This window comes from Lepisosteus platostomus, chromosome 6 (assembly GCF_059453375.1).
Source record: "Lepisosteus platostomus isolate fLepPlt1 chromosome 6, fLepPlt1.hap1, whole genome shotgun sequence".
NCBI lineage: Eukaryota > Metazoa > Chordata > Actinopteri > Semionotiformes > Lepisosteidae > Lepisosteus > Lepisosteus platostomus.
Window position 1 is genome coordinate 36,792,155 of NC_142616.1, and position 18,835 is coordinate 36,810,989.

Genomic DNA, 18,835 nt, shown 5'->3' on the forward strand with positions numbered 1-18,835 from the left:
TTTACCTTTTAAAACCTAACCTCACAAAGGCCCTGACAAAGCAGCTTTTTGGTTCATTCAAACATCCATTTAAGTCAAGACATCAGTTGCAATAGAAACCAGTCAGTTTCTATCCTCAGGATCAGGACTGGCAACCTCTGTTTTGAATTGTGTGGTATCTTCACTCCTTTTTAATCTTCTTCTGATTTCTTTGTGTGATAGTGGAGCCATACTGCTCCTGTGTACTTGTTCAATTCTGGCATGTTTGAATTATTTTTGTGACTTGGGTGATAGCATTTTGAAATGTATCGTTGATGTTTAATTTGTCATGTATATACTGTATTTTGATTTGTGTGGTCATTTATATTACATAATTATATTAAAAAACAAACCATTATTGTAGGGCATTACCAACTGATTAAATAAAGCCATCATGTACAGTAATTCATTAGTAAGTACAAGAAACGTTTTGTTAGTAACATTGCTTGTGAAAATATTTTTGAATTGAAGTTAATTTGTGGGAATATGGTCACAATTTACTTGGCTATTGCGCCTGACAATGAAATGACTGAAGACAGAAGGCATGACGATAATGTGAAAGGCTCTGTACAAGGCTCATATTGTGTTTCCACACTAATAGTGTGGAGCTTTGGTTGGGGTTGTGGACTTACTGTATAACTAAAAGGCTGTGGGTTTGTATCCCAGCTGGGACACTTGGTGTTGTACGCCTGAGCAAGGTATTTTGCTCAAAGTGCTCCAATAAATCACCCAGCTGTCTAAATGGATTCAAATGTAAGTTGCCGTGGATATCAGTGTCAGCCAAAGAAATACGTCATAATCCCTCCAAATCTTGGCCATATGATTCACATCAGTCTCTTTAATAAGTAAGAAAAGAATAAGAAGATTAAACACTTTTAATAAAGATTTTAAAAACTTGAAAAACTATGATTCCTAATTCTCCTGGAGAGAGCTGCAGAAAGCTGTTGCCTGTCCTGTACACTCTGTACGGGTTGTCTCAACTGCTTCCCCTGTGGACTTGAAGCCAGTGTCCAACAGGGCCATAGGCTAAAGTAAAAGAGTAGTATTAACCAAGCAGCAACATAGTTTGATACTCACAGGATTTACTGCACTAACTGGTAGCTGCCTATGTTACCTTGAATTTTTGTCTCAAAAGTTTTCTTACCTTCTTAAAGGGTGACATAAGACTGTGTGATAAGACTTTCGATAATTAATTAGTAGAAAAGTGTTCTATGTTGGTCTGGTAACATCAGTACTGCAAATTGCAGGAGGCTTGAAAAGGAAACATATGTAGTAAAACCGTTGGGGCAAATCAGATTCAGCTGAATGCACTCACCAAACAGGGTGGTGAAGAAGGCGAACAGCATTATGGAGTGTGGCCAACTCCACTGTGACTTTACACTACTTCCGTCTGGGAAGACATCTCTGTCCCAAGGAAACAGGCTTAGGAATTGTTTTTTCCTATTGTAATTTCACTCTTACATGATATAAAATAATTCCGTTATTTCTTGAAATATTGTTTGTCCTGAACTCTTAACAGAAGAGTATCCTCTTACAGTGTTACATTGATCCCTTCAAAATAACATGTAATTTTATATTTACTAATATGATATCAGTATTTTCCTTTCCTTACGTTTCTTTGGAAACTCCCTATAGATCTAAAGCAGTGTCAGGTTTGATTTTATTTCAGGCTTCATTTAAACTAATTCAGCTGTTTCTGAGACCAGACTGCAACTACTCTATCCCTGATGGCTTGTTTCCCAGCTCTATCACCCTTACCTGAGTCCAGTTCCAGTAGGTCATTAGGACAGCCCATTTCTCCACAGGGACCATTTCATATTTTGTGTGCATGAAACATGTCACTTGGTCAATAGTTGTGTGTACTTTCTGAATCCAAGTCCCCACGTGTTGTTTTTACATTGCTCTGGCAAAATTATTTCGCTATTAGTCATTTTTGAGTGTTAATAGAAAAGTAAATAGTATTTTTGTTTACACCGCTTTTATGTAATTTCCTGAAGATGTGTGTGCTGCTGAAATATGTCTTTTTTGAAGCCCTGACCAATTCCAGGCAAAACATGATTACGAATAGGGTATGACCTTTATTAATTTTTTTATTCTTCTAAAAGTATGTCTGTTATCTTTCTGAATAGGTAACATGGAATGGACAGCTTAACAACAAGAAAGAGTAACAATACAGGTGGGAGTTTCGGATTATCTGGGAAAGGTGAGTTTTCCCGTTCCATAGGAATTCAATTTGCTGTTTTTGCGACCTGTGCATAACTTCAGTAAAACACTAGAGGGCAACAGTGATTTTTGAATGCGAACAAATAGACGTGAACATTTGCGCGACACGTCCAGTAAGAACCAACAAGAGCATAACCAAAAACAGAGCAGTTTACTTTCTAAATAAAAATAGCATAAATTATAGTTGTTTATTTTCAAAAATAAGGAAATTAATCTTTCATTCCTGACATACATAATCATTGTATTGTTTTTTTCTATAATTGACACCTTTTAATTCTACAAACAGAAGAGACACTGAAACCTACCAAGTACACAATAAGTTTTTTATATGTATAGATGATTAAAAGTTTTAATGAATTTCACAACTGATCGTTTCCATGTGGTATTTCAATATTCAGATACATGTTTTCCTCTCTTTGACACTTTTAAGCCTAGTACTGTTCCCGACAATAAAAAAGTTTTTTTTTTTTTTTTATTGCAGTTCTGACAGAGTCTGTAACCACAACATCAAGACTGACATCCCTACCTCCAAGTGAGTAATGGCCCTCAGACCTGCAGTGAGCTCACTTGCTCTTTCTGGTCAATATCAGTGATTTAGATTTTTGAGATAATTTGTAAACATGTTGAATTTGCAGTTGAGGGGCCTCCTGAACAGCTGAGACAGTAAAGGCACTCAAGCCTTGGTCTTGACTGTAACAGAGCCTACTTATACTGTATATAAACAATATGTTTGCCTTGACAAGATCAGTGGTGTCTTTGTTAGTGGGATTTCCCAGCGGACAGAAGTAACTGAGTGTTTGCCGCTGTTGTTTTTCACCCCGTCAGAGGGCTCCAGCAGCGGCGGCGGTCAGAGGGGTGGCTTCTCCAGCAGCTCTGGGGGTCTGGGAATGGAAAAGAAGTTCGTCACACAGAGCAGCACCAGCTATGTCACATCATGTGAGGAGCACACAGTGGCAACTCTCATCTTATTATTTCTGCCCCCTCCGGGAAAATACCTCAGAAACAGCCCTAAGCTTTCACAGCTGTTTCTACCTCAGCTTAGTACTCAGGTCTGTGGCGTAAACATCCAGTTAACTCCACAGACTCCAATCCAAAGTTTGGTAAAAGCATGTACGCTTATCGTGATTAGTTTTGTGTCTTTCATAAGTTTTTAGTTTTCACCTTGAACTGTATGCAGGATTTTCATCCAGAAGATGTGTTAGCCATTTCAGTACTGTTGGCTGTGGTTAGTGGTTTAGACTGGCTGCTGCCAATGACTGACTGGCCTGCTGTGCTCTCTTTGCCCCTTCAGCTTCAGGGGGTGGCGGCTCGAGGGGGAACGCAGGCTCCTCCCGCAGAGCCCAGGGCTCCACCTCGTCCCTCAGTTACTCCCCTGTGTCCACCCTGGAGAGGAGGGGCATGACCAGTCGCTCAGGAGGATATGAAGGTGAGCTACACATTGCTGCTTCCTGCCGCAAGGAGGGAAGATGAGGCTTCTCTGTTCGCTGGCCAGTTAACATGACTCCTCACACGTATGGAATGAACTATCCTACTGATATCTGTACTCAAAGAAGAGACACCAAATTGCTTGAAAAGATGTTTTCAAAAGTGTCCTGCACCATGGTGTTTCTGATTCAGTGTATTCATGGGCTTATTGGGATTTCTCTGTATTATCCTTTCTTTGGATTCTTGTTTTCATGCGGTACCTGCATCAGAATCAAAAGCCGGTCAATTAGAATTTTCTTTGCGGAGGTGTTTTTACTTTAGGTCAGGCTTCTTTTTCCATCTTCCTCATGCTCACCTATAAGGCTCTGCATGGCTTGGCACCTCAGTACCTGTCTGAACTATTATCGCCTTACTCCCCACCTCGCAACCTCCGCTCTTCAAATTCTGCCCTCCTTACTGTCCCCCAAGGCCGTCTACAGTGTATGGGTGACAGGGCCTTCTCCTGTTATGCCCCCAAGCTCTGGAACTCTTTGCCCAAGGATATCAGAGAGTCACCTTCTCTAAACTCCTTCAAATCCAGACTCAAAACCCTCTTCTTCAGAAAAGCCTTTACTTAACTGGTTCCATTCTTCACCCCTCTGCTCTTCTTAGTACCAACATCCATGGTCTCCTCTATATATTGTAATTGTGTCTTATCTTGTGTATTCTACTTATTTATTGTTGTATTCTCCTTATTTATTGTTATTGTCATCCTGTAAAGCGCTTTGAAAAGCCACATTTAAAGGCGCTATATAAAATAAAGTTTATTATTATTATGATCTTTTAACTTTAATTGTACAAGAATGAATTATTCATAAAATAAAGTAATATGAGTAATAAAATAACTTTTAGGTTTTAAAAAGGCAGTTTCTATGTATATAAAATCATAAAATAGCATGTGGAAAACTGTGATTCTGACTGTATCTCATTCCTTTTGCTTGTGATAATATGAAACAAAAACTAAAGCAAAACAAAAACAACATGACATAAAAAATTCACTGATGGAGTATTCACTGAATTTTGAAGAAATGCACTGTGACTCACTGGGGAACTCAGACAAATTAAACTAACTCCATCCTCTGTTTCCTTTTATAGGGTTTGAGTTTAATTTTAAAGTTTGTTTTATTAATACAAAATATATGTGTGATCAATATCAGGCTTTAATCTAAAACAGATATTACTGAGTAGGATGTTAGTGCTAGACTTTAGTCTTTTTGTGTTTCTTTTGAACCACATGGTTTGTAAAAGAGGTTTCTTATGGTTGTCATGGGATGTTTTTTTTTAACATTTCTTTATAGGAAGTTCCAGTGGGAACTCTTCCCCTGAGTACACAAGAAAAGAGTTTGGTAAGAATTCCAAAAACCATCTTACATACTGAATTTTCTACTATACAAACCACAGAATATACTATTAGAAACAGCAGTGTGGTGGCGTGGTGGCCAGCAGTAAGTACTGCTGCCTCAATGTTCAGTTTAACCTAGGAACCATTCTGTATGAGGTTGCACATTCTCCCAGTTTGGGGGATTATGTGTGGAGTTTGCATGTTCTCCTTGTGTCTGTGCGAGCCTTTTCCAGGTGCTTTGGTATCTCCCACTTTTCAAAGACATGATGGCTAGATTAACTGGTTTATCTAATTGTCCCTATGTCCATGTATGTGTGTATCCTGTCCAATGTGTCCCTTACTAGGACTATTTGGTTATCTCATGGACAACGGATAGCTAACCTTGAATAGAACAGTACCAGTAGGGTTTCTATAAAGGTATTGTTTGATTCTAGCCTTTCCTGTCCCTCGCACTGCAGTTGTTTTTGTTTACAGCTCTTTAGTTATAGAAATGCATCAATTAGCAATAAATCAAACATTGAACAAATTGGTTGTCCAAGCATTCTGCAGCATGGATCAAAATCACCTGTGTGTAGACAGGGAGTCTATAAACATTGTGTAGGAGTTCAGACATGCATTAAAGACACCCACTTCATGGACCTGATAGTAGATTAATATCAACAAAATCTTAGTACACTTTTATTAAAACCAACAGTATTTTTTGTATTCTAAACATACATCCCTAATCATATAATGGTTATATTAACTTAAGATATGTTACATTTTTAAATCGTATACTGGTTATGAGTGAAGTTAGTATTATATTCATATGTGTGGTTTCACTTTCCTGCAAGTCAAATGACATTGAAAGTTTTCAGCAGCTGGCAGATTACATGTTCAGTGTCTGGTGAGCTTTATACCATTGTAACATATACCTCTTCGTTGTTTTTACCCACAGGAAGCTCAGCCACCCGAGGGAGGAGCCAGAGCAGAGGTAAAGGTGGTGATATTAAGCTTCTAAACAGCTTTGTGCATTGTGTAATTCCTGTAACAAATTCAGTTCATGTAGTGTTGTCTCCACAGTGATAACATAATAATATGCCTGAATAATATTCAGTGAGTGTTTCTCCCCCAGTAAACAGGTTTATATGTGAAGAAATATTTGATCTAAATGAAAGAGACCTGAAAAGTAAGGCTGAAAAGGGAATATTCTGTGATATTATCTTCCAATACTTTCATTGTTTTATTTACTAGTTTAGCATTTTTTGAGTAACTTAAAATGCTTAATTGCCCACTTTCAAAAACATACCAGGGTTTTTCTTCTGTAAAGGAAGGTGTGAGGCCATTTAAGGATGTAAGAGGCTATAAGGATGCAAGAGGCCACAGATTCCACCCACACACTTATTTGAACTGTTTGCCTGTATTGTGTGCTTTCAAAAACTCTTTCTTCTTTTTCAGAGAGTGAAATCAGAGCAAGGCTGCAGAGTGCCTCTCCATCTACTAGATGTAAGTACAGAGAAAATAAGGAAAGGGAGTTTTGAAGATAGGGGCAGCAGGAAGGGTGGTCAGCATGTGTGCCTGATCCTCCCCTGCCCCCCTCCGGGACCTGTCTTTCAGGGACTGAATTGGACGATGTGAAGAGGCTGCTGAGGGGAAGCCGGTCCGCCAGTGTCAGCCCCACACGTTCCCCCTCCAACACCCTGCCTATCCCCAAAAAGGCAACTGTGGAAACGAGGATTGTGACTGAAGGTTCCCAGACAGGTGTGTCTCAAGCAGGACCTGAGGCAGAACTCTCAGTTGAGAACGGAGGGTAATATTTAGAGGGCGGGTTGAAGAAGTTTGGAGTGTTAGTTATATTACAAAAACCCTCTTGCTATGATACTTTTGATGGTCAGGAAACTACAATTGAATTATGCTAAAACTCCTGAAAAACATTTCAGTTTCCAGTTTATTTGGATCTTCCTTTATTGTCACTTTAAATTATGTTTCCTTTTTTGGAAATTGTTAGACTTTAACATACTATAGCAGGCTTCGCTTATTTTAAATTTGTCTTTCGGGAACTCTGCAGTAGCGTGTTTCCATGTGTTCTTTTACATTTGAAGGGAATGGCTCCTACTGCTCTTGCTAGCCCAGGGGATTGTGTTACATTTTGATAGGATGTTATATAGGAATAATGTGAGCACATAACAGGTTTTACAGACCAAAGAAACCCTCTGATATTTATAATATCTAATCTAATTAAGCTAAGGCTTTATGGTGGATATTTCCACATGATCACAGAGCACTGAATTCAATCTACTTTTCCACTGGGAGGTCACTCAGTATCCTTAAAACATTTAAGAGGGTTGCTGTGGATCATCATGTTGCAGCAGAGCAAAGCACAGTGGGGTACAATGTAATCCATGTAAATCAGTGTTTTAAAACTTTGGAAAACCATTTCAATCTATGGAGAAGACTGTTGGCAATCCCAGCACAGCAAAGGATGTAAAAAGGTTGATCCATGGTAAGGTTGTGGGGTATGTTTTTAAAATAACCACAAAAATCAGTTTTAATAAACTCCAAACAGCACAGATGGGCTGAATGGCTTCCTCTCATTTGTAACATTTCTTATGTTCTTAACTCAGAAAAGTTGAAAATTGAAAGAAAATGGCTGGCATCTACAAGGAATACAAAATGAAAACACCAGTGTTTTTCCTATATTGTTTTCCAAATACCCACAAAATCACATCTCCTGTTGAGAAACCAACAGACCTTACAGTAGGTCCTCATAATGCTCAGACAGGAACATGTGTTACAGACCTGTAAAATGTAGAAAGTGTTCTTTATTTCAAGAGTAAAACAGATGTTTTGGTCATCCTGACTGAACACATGATGTTTCTTAAATTGCAGGCCTGTTATTTGCTAGAGTAACTACATGGCTTTACTTGGTGTTGCAGTTTCAGGACAGTATGACACCACTATCCTGGAATCTGCCCTGCCCTCCTTCATGTGGGCGAGCTCCACTCTGCCCACTGGCTCATCCCTCATGAGTGGGTACGGCTTCCAGGCCAGCCCGAACAACCTGTCACCTGGATCGTCGCTTCTGAATACTAATGCGCCCTCCTCTTTATCCGGTCAGTCCCACCACACTGTAATCTAACAGGGTCTCGTGATTGGTGGTCTTCTATCAGAAAACTAAAAGTGTCCAGCTGGAGACTACAGGAAGACAGATGAATCCTGCTTTCCATCATAGGATTTTATTGTAATGTTCTAATCCTAGGCCACTATTTTTTCATATGTTTCATATGTTTCATGTGCTGTGAATTGCACTTTTAGTTCTTCTTCCAAGCATTTCTGTGTGCAGAGCAAGGCTTTGGGGTTTCAATACATACAGTTATGTCGCACACAGCGTCTGTTTGGGGTTTACGATGCTGTTGCATTTTTGGTTTAGGGGTTACGGCTTTACGCACCTAGGTACCTTGGGGGGTGTTTGCAGTTCTGTGTCAGTGAAGAGTTATGCACAAATAAAGAGCAGACGTCCGCGAAACCTGTCCACCTCAGTGCCTGGTTTTCCGCGGTGTAACATATAGGATTACTGACTTCCCTTTCTTCTGTTGTGTGTTTGCCTGAATCCTTGCAGTGCATGGTGTCCCGAACAACCTGGCGCTGAGCCCCCAGCTGAGCAGCAGTCTGACCACCAGCAGCACAGGTCAGTCCTGCTGCTCCTCTGTACCCTGGCAGAACCACCGTGTGTCCAGCTCTGTATCACTGGGGCTCTCTGGGAACTTGAAGAGCTCCTTTTCAGTCACGTCTGCTTTTTCTAAGAATAGAGCATTGGAGCAGCAACACATTATTGAATGCGCATACTGCCATGGGTCTTATGCTCCAATTAGAATTCTCAACTGAGAAATTCTAAATGATATACTGTACACTCAAATACCCCTACAATGAAAGCTTAACGTCTGGTTAGGATCTATTAACAGTAAAAAGGAGGAATAAAAAAAAAAAAAACAAGTTTTCTGCTTAAAACCAGACCTGCAGAATGATCACAGCTGGGGAAAAAAAGGTTCATTTTTTAACAGTACATTAAAATAATTGATGTTGGATATGACTGATTTCTTTAATATGCAGGGGATTTGCAATTGTATTATGCAGAACTAAAAATGATCATTAGAAATACTAAAGTTTAAACTATAATCGCTAAGGTATGAACTTGCACGATACCTAATATAAATATTTCAGAATAAACTGGAGGATGCAGCTAGGTTAAAATCAATATGTCACAACAGTCAGGTCATTAATTTATATGGGAATGCACAAGAAGGGGACTTCCCTAAACCACTTAAATAATTAAGTTAAAAAATAGTGTTTATGACAAAAGCATAACCATATTCTACTGGATCCTAAAAGTTTAGATGTAATTTTACATTGTAAAATATACTTCTAAAATTGTATTAATGTATAGTAAGACACCTTCACATTTTCTGCTTTTTGTATCATATCCTTCCTCAGTGTATGGTGTTCAGAATAACCTGACAAACAGCTCCAGTGTCCTGGCCAATTCCAATGGACCACACAGCCAGCCAGGTACGGTCTCATTGATTTTCAGTAAAATATAGTGAGGTAGATATTGTTACATTTTCAAGCTTCAGTTTCTGATTCAGTGCCATTTACTGAACCTTAACAAAATTGGCTTTCTTATACTACACAAATTAAAGCAAGGTTCCAAAATGATCCATTCTCACTTTATAATGGTACATGTGAAAATGAATTATTTTGGCTGTCTTTTGTTCAGTTACTCTTACTTAAGGTAGAAATAAGTAAAGTTGGGATGAAGTACTGTAGTTGTAGAACACCAGGTATGTGACTGACACACTTCCACACTGATCAAGCCACACAAAGCTTTGCTTTCCTTTATGGAAATGAAAATCATGCATGTAAATGCCTACCAACATAAAAATTCAAATCTTTTTCAAGTCCTCTACCACCAGGTGATATATTTTCTTTGTTAATGAGTGAAATGCTAAATGTAATTGTAATATAATAATAATATAATCAACAAAATAATAATGTTGCATTGTCATGCATTAAATTGGAATGAAATGCTGTTTTTTTAAATGCAGTCATTTGTGAGGACAACAGATCTCTTGCATACATGCAAACTTTTAGTCTGAAATCCTTGTATAAGATTTCCTCTATTTAACTTCTAATACAGAGAAGAATGAAGATCTACAGTATTATTTGAAAACAAGCTTGATATGATATTGCTTTAAAGTACATTTGCAAAGCTAATTAAAATCTAGAGGCATTAAGAAGAGCCTCGCCATTAAAAAGGTCTTCTTCAATGTGCAGCAGTACTAGAACAAACCTGTTTGTTGTCATGGGTGCTGTGTGTGTCCTTGTCTCACAGTGTACGGGGTGCAGAAGAATGTGTCGCAGACAGCCAATGGCTCAGCGGTTGTCAGCACTGGGGTCTCCACATCCTCTGGTGAGTCTAAAGAAAGGGCATAGGCACTGAGTGTAGGTCTCTTGAAGAACAATTGCCCATGCTGTTAGTGTCAGAAGCTATGCAGAGTATGTTTCATTCTGTTACGGTCCCTGTGTTAAATCTGCTTTTTGCGTAGCCAAATGAGAGGAATTAATATGGGGAAGCATCTGAGTTGTGCACCTTTTCACGTCCGCATGTCACCCTCGCTGGATTCATTGCTGGTTTATATCCCTTGTGGATGTCTACACTTCTGTCAGAACTTCTTTTAAAAGGTGTTATTTTCCTTGAATAGTTAATGTTTCTAACTAACTACTGTATGCAGGTACAAATCTCACACATTTGTATTTTATGGTTAGGCATTTAATGAGAGGAGAATGCAGTGGATGGAAACTGCTGTTTGAGGTCAGTCCAAAATGTGCAGGCAGCCAGTGAGGGAAGGCCGCAGTCCCAGAGAACAGTGGTTCACGTCCTGTGTTTGTCCTCCAGGTGCTCCAGCTATTCCCCACAATGATGATGTCTTCCGGAAGGACTACAAGTTCCTGCTGTTGGAGAAGGAGAACGTGCCCTCCAAGAAGGACACAGAGCTCCTCATCATGACCAAAGACAGCGGGAAGCACTTCACCAGCACTTCCATTGCAGGCGGTGGTGAGCATAGCTCCACGGGCCATTGACGAGCTGCGGCCCCACTCATGTTCACTGTGGTTCAGAAACGTCAAGTAAAACGGGACCCTGAACACTGCAGCTATTACTTTCTTATATCTTGCTCAAGTTTAATTAGAGCTGAGTGTGTCTAATTTACTCAGGCATTATGACTTTTTGATAGTCATTTGACTTTATACTTTATGATGCTTTTCTCATAGCTTTAATTCAGTGTAACACATTCTGTAAAAATATAATATATTTTACATTGAATACATATCTTAAAATTGTTCAGTGTTTTTCCTTTGAGAGTTTTTTTTTTTGTGACTGGTAAGTGTCATAGCAAGGTGTTATTTTTTATTTAATTGGACCAAACTAGACAGGTATAAAATCCAGAAAATGTGTGTGCCACACACATTCAAAGAGTAGTATGCTCATCGGGCACTGCCTGTTTCAGAGGTGCACATAAAGACTGAAATATGCTAGTAATGACAAACAATCTTATTCCACAGGGTCCTTTTCAGATGATTCCCTGAAGAAAGAGAAGATGGTAGTGTCCAGCTCGTCAGATGCTGCCACGTTGAAAGCTGACACAAATGCATACTGTAAGCACAACATTACCCATTAACGCAAGGAAAACTAACATGTAAAGATCACCAAAAGAACTTCATGTCACGTTCAAATTGCTCAGTGTTTTAAAAGAGAGTTGGTGATGTTCTAGCAAGTCAAAATGGACTAACTTAAATAAAGCTACAGATAAAATCACTGCATTGTGTGGTGGTTATTTCCTACCCTGAAAGTTTCCTTTTTCATATTAGATTTAAGGATTTGTTGGTTTATAATAGTAAAACATTAACAAGACATTAGTAAACCTCTGGAAAACACTTTTTCTTTCAGATGGGTCCCATAAAGTATCAACCAAAGACAAGGCAACATATGCAGGTAAGGAATGTTCTGTCTACTGTATATCAATATATGCATGAAGAAAGTACTTTATTTCTTACACTTACTATATATACAAATTTATATAAACTGTATATACATTTTCCACTTTATAGAGGAGAATGATGTAATATATTGTGTTATATATATATTTTTGAGATTCAAGCAAGGTGTTTGAAATTCAGTTGATTGTATTCCCATATCGGTTTATGATTTACACGCAACACCTGATATTGTCACTGAAAAGAACATTATTTATTGCTATGAACATACCTGCATTTTATCTTTAAATGGTCCTCAATAATTAGAATAGAATTACCCAATAATATAGCATGTATGTCTCTCCCAGGTACATAACAGACATTATGGGCATGAAGTGCTGAACGTTTGCACGAATGCTGTTGTTTTTAAATTTTGGAACAAACAATAAGGAAAACTAAAGCAAGATTAAACACAAGACCAAAATCAATTCCCTGCATCCTTTTAATTTCCTTTACAAACTTCTCCTACACTACAAATGTATGTTTTTCTCTTTCTCGAAAATAAAATCTGGCTCAGTACGATTTCTGTGTTGAATAAAGTGATGAAGGCAGAAATAATTTAAATGATGTAATGTGCTGAGAAAGCAAGCAGACAAATAAACCTAACTAACAATAGAGTGAAGAATACAATGTCTTTAGCCACATGAAAAGGAAAGCTAATCTGATTTGTGGATCAATGTGTCAGTATCCAACACCTTCAACCAGGGAGTCAAACACTGGGCCCTACTTTCCATTGCTAACCAGGTCTTGGATACCACCTGCTGTTTTAATGTTCAATAGAGTTCAAATTTCACAGTTAAGTAATAGCCTAGACGTTTGGTTTTGGCAATGCAGAGGAATAGATTTGAAGGACAAGTATTACAGAAAGCATTAAAGCTCTAAATACACCTCCAAAGCTGGCACCATGTTTTAAATATGACATAGTGTTTATTTCCCCTCTCCCCCTCTCTCCTGCTTCCCAGAGATCCGAAAGGACAAGGATTATGATGACGGAGGCGGAGGTGGCGGTGGCTGCTGTGGAGGAGGCGACTGCTGCAGCTGGTGGAAGTGGCTGCTGGGATTGCTACTGGGGCTGCTGCTGCTCCTCGGTCTGCTCTTTGGACTCATTGCTCTGGGTAAGACAGCTGCATCTGTCGGTCAGATTAAAGAAACTGAATAGAACTGCATTCAACAGCTCCTAGAAAATGGAAGCAGATTTAAAATTAAAAATTTCAATTTTATGCAAAATTGTTTGGGTTCCATGCCGTGAAATTGTGTGGGATTTAATTCCCCTGCTTTCCTCCTTGCTGGTGGTATCCCTGATGGCGTGCTGCAGCGGACGAGGTGAAGAAACTGAAGTCGCGCGTGGATGCCCTGGAGGGTTTGTCGTCTAGTACCAACTACTTGAAGTCCGTCAATGTTATCGACCCTCAAGACCCGGCCTACTCAGACAACCGTGACAATAGCATCAACCTTGGTGCTGGCCCTGGCATCGACAGTATGTCATTGCAGATGACAGTCCAGCAGCTGCTGAAGTCCGAGCTGCAGTCCGAATCAATGAGATGTACGTACAGGTCCTGCCTTCTTGCTTTGACCCAGCTGGCTTAATATAATTTCTCATTTCTGATGTTCTCAAGCACATTGCATGACATTTCTTGCTCCTGCTGTTTAATTGTCTAACAATGGTATGGCTTTTCCGAAAACCAGGGGACAACTTCTTATATGCGTGTTGGCAACACATTTTCCAAAAACCAAGTACTGCCTCTTACCATGTGTATAGTATCCAGTTTGTCTCTGCCTGCTTTGCCCTATGTTAATATGAGCTGATAGTTCGTAAACGATCGAAGCATTTTGTTCTGAAATAGAGTCCATTTATGTCCTTTTCCCTTGTTCTGCCTATGCGTGCTGACGGTCTCTCTACTTATTTTCCAGCAACACTTGCTACCGTAGTCAAAGGAGAGAGAGGACAACCTGGACTCAAAGGTAAGAAGATATTTAATATAACATTTCAGTATTAAGAAACAGTAGCAGTGCAAGTTAGAGATGTGAAGTTTAAGTCTTTTGCCATTCTACAATGTTAAGACACACAGATTTTCTAATGCGCAGATGCTTTTCTAATTACAATGTGTAACAGACAGAGGCAGCAGGTATTCTAGAGTTTATCGTTACTACAAGAAGCTAGCTAAATGGGTTAACTCTTTTTTCCAAACAATATCAGTATTTTAATTACATTTTTTTAAAATTTTAGGTGATACAGGGGCCCCAGGACCTAAAGGTGAGTTATTTCTAATGTTAATGTTTGTGTTCACCATTTCACAAAAGTTAAAGTGTTGCTTCTCTCTTTGTCATCTGGCCAGTGAAGGTGTCTGCTGTGTAAACCAGTCTGCTAATTTTAATTTACTCCTGTTACCAAAGGGGAGCTTCTGATTAAAGCACAGCTTCGTGTATGTCTGCTTGTACATCCTCTGTGCAGTATCCGCCTTATGTCAGTTTCAAATGCTGTGTTTGTGCATAGTTAAATCTGAGCATTTTTATCAGAAAATTAAACAATATGGGTAATTAGTATTAAGTATTAAGTAAGTATTAAGGTACAGCATTAGTTGTTTTACAGAAACTCCTTTAACTTTAACTTGCATTGTATGCTTTAATTGACCATATTGCTGTCTTACGCAGGTGATGCTGGCTCCCCTGGCATACCAGGTAAGAACATCACAGTCAGTTCTAGCCTTGACATTGGACTACATTTAAAATGTGCTCTTTTATAGACACTCTGGAAACAATGGAAATGCTTGAAACATGCTTATTTTTTCAAGGACATATTTTACTGACTACTGAAATTTAACTTCTTATATCTCGTGTCCAGGTCTTCCGGGTGTAATTGGACACACAGGACCACAAGGGCCCAAAGGCCAGAAAGGCAACTCAGGTAAAGGGAGAGGGAGGCGGTGAACGCTGACAGCTGACGGCTGCCAGTCTCTGTAAAGCTGGGTGCTTTAATGAAGGGCAGCGTCTGTTTCAGATTTTGTTGTAAACCATTACTGTATAGCATGTGCATTATTTTCAGCTTACATTTTAATAGAGTTCCTTACAAGAGCAAAGCCTATATAATCACCTATATAATCAACCTAGGAATCAACTTAAAAGTACTCTTTTTTAACCACAAAAATAACTGCCTTCACCATATTTGCCACAGAGGTTTTAGCTTGAAAAACTGTCATTTTATGAATACATCTTGCAGGTTCTCCAAATGTTCCAGATAACCTACCGCCTTACTTTGGTACTGATCTAATAGCTTCGTCTCAGTCACGTAGTGTAAATAAATTCCAAAAAGTGATTTATCCCAGGCACCCCATTTCTGGTCAAAGCAGCAAGCCTCTGTCCTGTTTGCAGGTGAACATGGAGCAGAAGGCCCACCTGGACAGAGGGGTCGTGAGGGGCCGGCAGGCCCCCGTGGAGAGCCAGGACTGCCTGGGTTTGGAGAGAAGGGAGACAAGGGTATGAGTTTGATGGACCTCTCAAAGGCTTCTACAGGTTCTGTGTATTAATAGAGTATGGTGTGGGAGCTTGATATACTACATCTGGAGCTGAAAAGAGGAACAGTCACTCACACCAAAGTATTTTTCCAAATTTTGAGATTTTAAGTAAATTTTTATTTCCTTGACCAGTTTCCATGTCCTCAACTTTTAAATGCCCTTTTCTGAGACAGGTTCCATTCCAGATGTCATTGTCATTTATATTCTTTTGAATTATTTCACATCTGCAAACACACGTGAAGGCTCTTCAGATCATGTTGTTTTCATTTTGTCATTCAGCTTCGAATTCGAAGAACAAGCCATGGATCATGATTCTGCTTCTCAACTCATCTTACGCTTCTTTTCAACTTTAAAGAGATCTTAAAACTTAAAGTGGCAAACAACTGGATAGCTTTAAAAAATGCAGTACAGTTTTATTGGAAGCCTTAGTTTGGTGCTGATACAGCACTATGTCAGATGTGTTTGGTTTTCCTATAAAAAACTTACATAAACTTGATTGGTTTTGTTGACGCCTGATGTGCGATCTGTGCAGATTCGTGCAGGTTTTGATTTGATATTTATCAAGACACAACCGTGAGGGAAAGCAGAAATGTATTCATACCCTTTCAGGCTCTTCTGAAGCTCTTCACCCACAATTGTTGGAAATATAGAAGAACCTTTCATGAGGTTTCTGAACTTTGACCTTTGCTCTTTTAAGAATGCTCCTCATCTTGCCTCTGTGCTCACAGGTTCGAGTGGTGAACCAGGAATTCCAGGGCCTCCCGGATTAGTTGGTCCTATGGGACAGAAAGGTAAAACCTCCTCCATTGTGGTAGTTGATCATTTTCTTCCGAGGAACAGTACAAGTTTGGTGTGTGTTGTCAGGATTTATAATATAAAAGGAATTCACTTCTCGTTCCACAACAAGCTTCTGAGATATTTTTGTAAATATTTCACAAAGGATAAAGACCAGGCTCAAACAGCTTCAAGACTTCGTATGTACGAAAATTACGTTTTATAAATTCAGGGTGATGAAAAGAAGGTACTGTAGCTATTTGTCAGCTGTCAAAATTGGTTCTTGGTCCTGCATTCAAACAAAATCTTTGTTGAGTGGCCTTCTCTTGTTTGTTACATTTCCCTGCTCTAACAAACTTTCCTCCCCAACATCTTAGGTTCGATAGGTGCTCAGGGTCCTCAAGGAGTGCCAGGTGAGTGACTGAAATGTTCATTTCCTTCATTTGTTAGTGAATTCATTTCAAGATTTTGAAAGTTATCAGTTTAATTGTACATTCTGCACTGCTCTTTTCTCAGGTTCACCAGGCCCACAGGGTTTCCGTGGTGAGGCGGGAATGCCTGGTCCCAGAGGTTGGTCATTGATACAAGCCTTCAAGGGGCAGTGTGAACATAGAGCATGTTTCTGGGAAAAGACAAATATGCTATTATTACTGGCCTGGATATCTTTATCTTTAATAAAGATATTGGCTCTAGTACATCTTCTGTATCACAAGGCTAAGCAGGCCTTTTTGAATGAACTCCATTGTCTTTGAAATATCCAGTTACTTCTAAATGTTGAATTGCCATTCGATTTCCTTTGGGATTAATGGCCTCTTTACTGGACTTCACTCTGCACACCAAATTGATACCCTGCACACACATTCTTGACACTTTTCCCTTAGTGTACATTTTCAAGTGGCCAAAGAATCCAAGCACTCCATGCACTACTTCCAATGATTGTTAAATTACTGCAGGTACAGTTGGTGCATTGTTTTAAAGACTCTGATGATCTTTACTCGCTCTTGGTGGTCTCTCACCCACACTCAAACTTTTGCAGAAACGCAAAAGATCTCACAAAATAATATACTTTGTTAAGTTGAATGAGATTCTGGCTAAAGAAGAAAATAATCACAAGCCCAGATATCAGCATTTCTGTTTTTACATACTGTACCTAAATAAATCCCACACACAATATGATATGTATCTCATACAGAGGAGAGAATATGTCCTGGTATTTTGTACAGTTCTAGCATAAATCCTTGCCTTTCTCTGCAGGAGATAAAGGATCTGCTGGGCCTTCAGGACAAAAGGGTATGTTCATTAGACAGAAATAAACACTCATATCCCATCTCAGGTTTATGTATCAGTTCAATAATATTCAGAACTCAATCTACAGTCTGTGTTAATTTATACTATTTACCGTTTATATTATAAAAAGTCTGACAATTTTCTTAAGTCTCCTAGCATTTTAAGGCACATCCTGTATGGATTTTGATCACATTCCAATATGTGAAGAATTAGTGTACAGTCTGAGTATTAGTGTAATTTATGGGCCAGATTCAGTCTGTGGTGCTGCATCTGGTAATAAGTAATAATAAGTCTTAAGTAAGGCTGACATCTGCTTCCTTCCCCAAACTCTAGATGTCCCCTCAGAAAGAGACCATATTCTCAATGGGTTGAATCAAAGCCCTAATATTTATGAATAAACTGACATTTTCTTTCTATGAGTAAATTAAGTATTGGGAGACCTGACCTTCTCTATCCCCACTTTCCCCCCCAAGGGTTCAAAAACGATACCCAGGCTTGTTGAACTCTGAGCACCATTGTATTATCTTGATTTGGCTATTCTTACGCTATGGCTGATCCGATTAAGTAATTCCTTGCTGTAACTGATTTTTGTTACTGCAATCTTTATTTGCCTTTATCTTGTGCAGGAGATCAGGGTGAGAAGGGACCTCGTGGACCTACAGGTGTGTAGTGGTGCTGCCGGCCACTATTGTTATTTTATGTCCTCATATTGTATTATAAAGCACTCATGTTACATGAGATAGCACTCCCCCAGAGGCGGTGAGTCAGATATTGTTAGACCTTCAAAGCTGTTACTTGAATGTAACTAAGGAGAGTCTGACATGAATTGTTTTAGAGCTTCTAATTTTTTAAGTCCCAACCTCAAAACAAGTGCAGTGATGCCCTTTAAGATGTACTGATGATGCCAGCTATTCTGTGAGGCCTTCCGAGGCTTGTCCTAATCCAGACATGACAGCGAATTCAACCTCCACCAATTCTCAGAATTGCCTCCAAATTTGATTCTACACGAGATACAGCCAGAATCAAGAAAATAACCTTTTCCATTCAATCATTTGCATGATGTACCAAACAAACCTTGCATCAGTATGATTATCTAAACATGGATGTGAGGAGGAAAATGTGTTGCACAATAATGTTGCTTCACTGG

At 39.1% G+C, this 18,835-nt stretch overlaps 1 protein-coding gene across 2 annotated transcripts in view; it reads left to right on the plus strand.

The window, feature by feature from the left end:
• The window catches only part of col17a1b (collagen, type XVII, alpha 1b), a 46,583-nt gene that overhangs the window by 6,285 nt on the left and 21,463 nt on the right, over positions 1 to 18,835 (plus strand). For both annotated transcript variants that reach the window (XM_088635706.1, XM_088635705.1), the window contains exons 2-28: positions 2,148 to 2,221; positions 2,723 to 2,773; positions 3,067 to 3,177; positions 3,533 to 3,667; positions 5,004 to 5,051; positions 5,985 to 6,020; positions 6,485 to 6,532; positions 6,644 to 6,787; positions 7,963 to 8,139; positions 8,646 to 8,714; positions 9,518 to 9,592; positions 10,416 to 10,493; positions 10,980 to 11,138; positions 11,645 to 11,737; positions 12,030 to 12,074; positions 13,078 to 13,230; positions 13,431 to 13,658; positions 14,027 to 14,077; positions 14,343 to 14,369; positions 14,768 to 14,794; positions 14,958 to 15,020; positions 15,485 to 15,589; positions 16,356 to 16,418; positions 16,779 to 16,814; positions 16,918 to 16,971; positions 17,656 to 17,691; positions 18,315 to 18,350. In XM_088635706.1, the coding sequence (XP_088491832.1) occupies positions 2,158 to 2,221; positions 2,723 to 2,773; positions 3,067 to 3,177; positions 3,533 to 3,667; positions 5,004 to 5,051; positions 5,985 to 6,020; positions 6,485 to 6,532; positions 6,644 to 6,787; positions 7,963 to 8,139; positions 8,646 to 8,714; positions 9,518 to 9,592; positions 10,416 to 10,493; positions 10,980 to 11,138; positions 11,645 to 11,737; positions 12,030 to 12,074; positions 13,078 to 13,230; positions 13,431 to 13,658; positions 14,027 to 14,077; positions 14,343 to 14,369; positions 14,768 to 14,794; positions 14,958 to 15,020; positions 15,485 to 15,589; positions 16,356 to 16,418; positions 16,779 to 16,814; positions 16,918 to 16,971; positions 17,656 to 17,691; positions 18,315 to 18,350 (2,212 nt within the window). In that variant the 5' untranslated portion in view covers positions 2,148 to 2,157. The remainder of the gene's footprint in view (positions 1 to 2,147; positions 2,222 to 2,722; positions 2,774 to 3,066; positions 3,178 to 3,532; positions 3,668 to 5,003; positions 5,052 to 5,984; positions 6,021 to 6,484; positions 6,533 to 6,643; positions 6,788 to 7,962; positions 8,140 to 8,645; positions 8,715 to 9,517; positions 9,593 to 10,415; positions 10,494 to 10,979; positions 11,139 to 11,644; positions 11,738 to 12,029; positions 12,075 to 13,077; positions 13,231 to 13,430; positions 13,659 to 14,026; positions 14,078 to 14,342; positions 14,370 to 14,767; positions 14,795 to 14,957; positions 15,021 to 15,484; positions 15,590 to 16,355; positions 16,419 to 16,778; positions 16,815 to 16,917; positions 16,972 to 17,655; positions 17,692 to 18,314; positions 18,351 to 18,835) is intronic.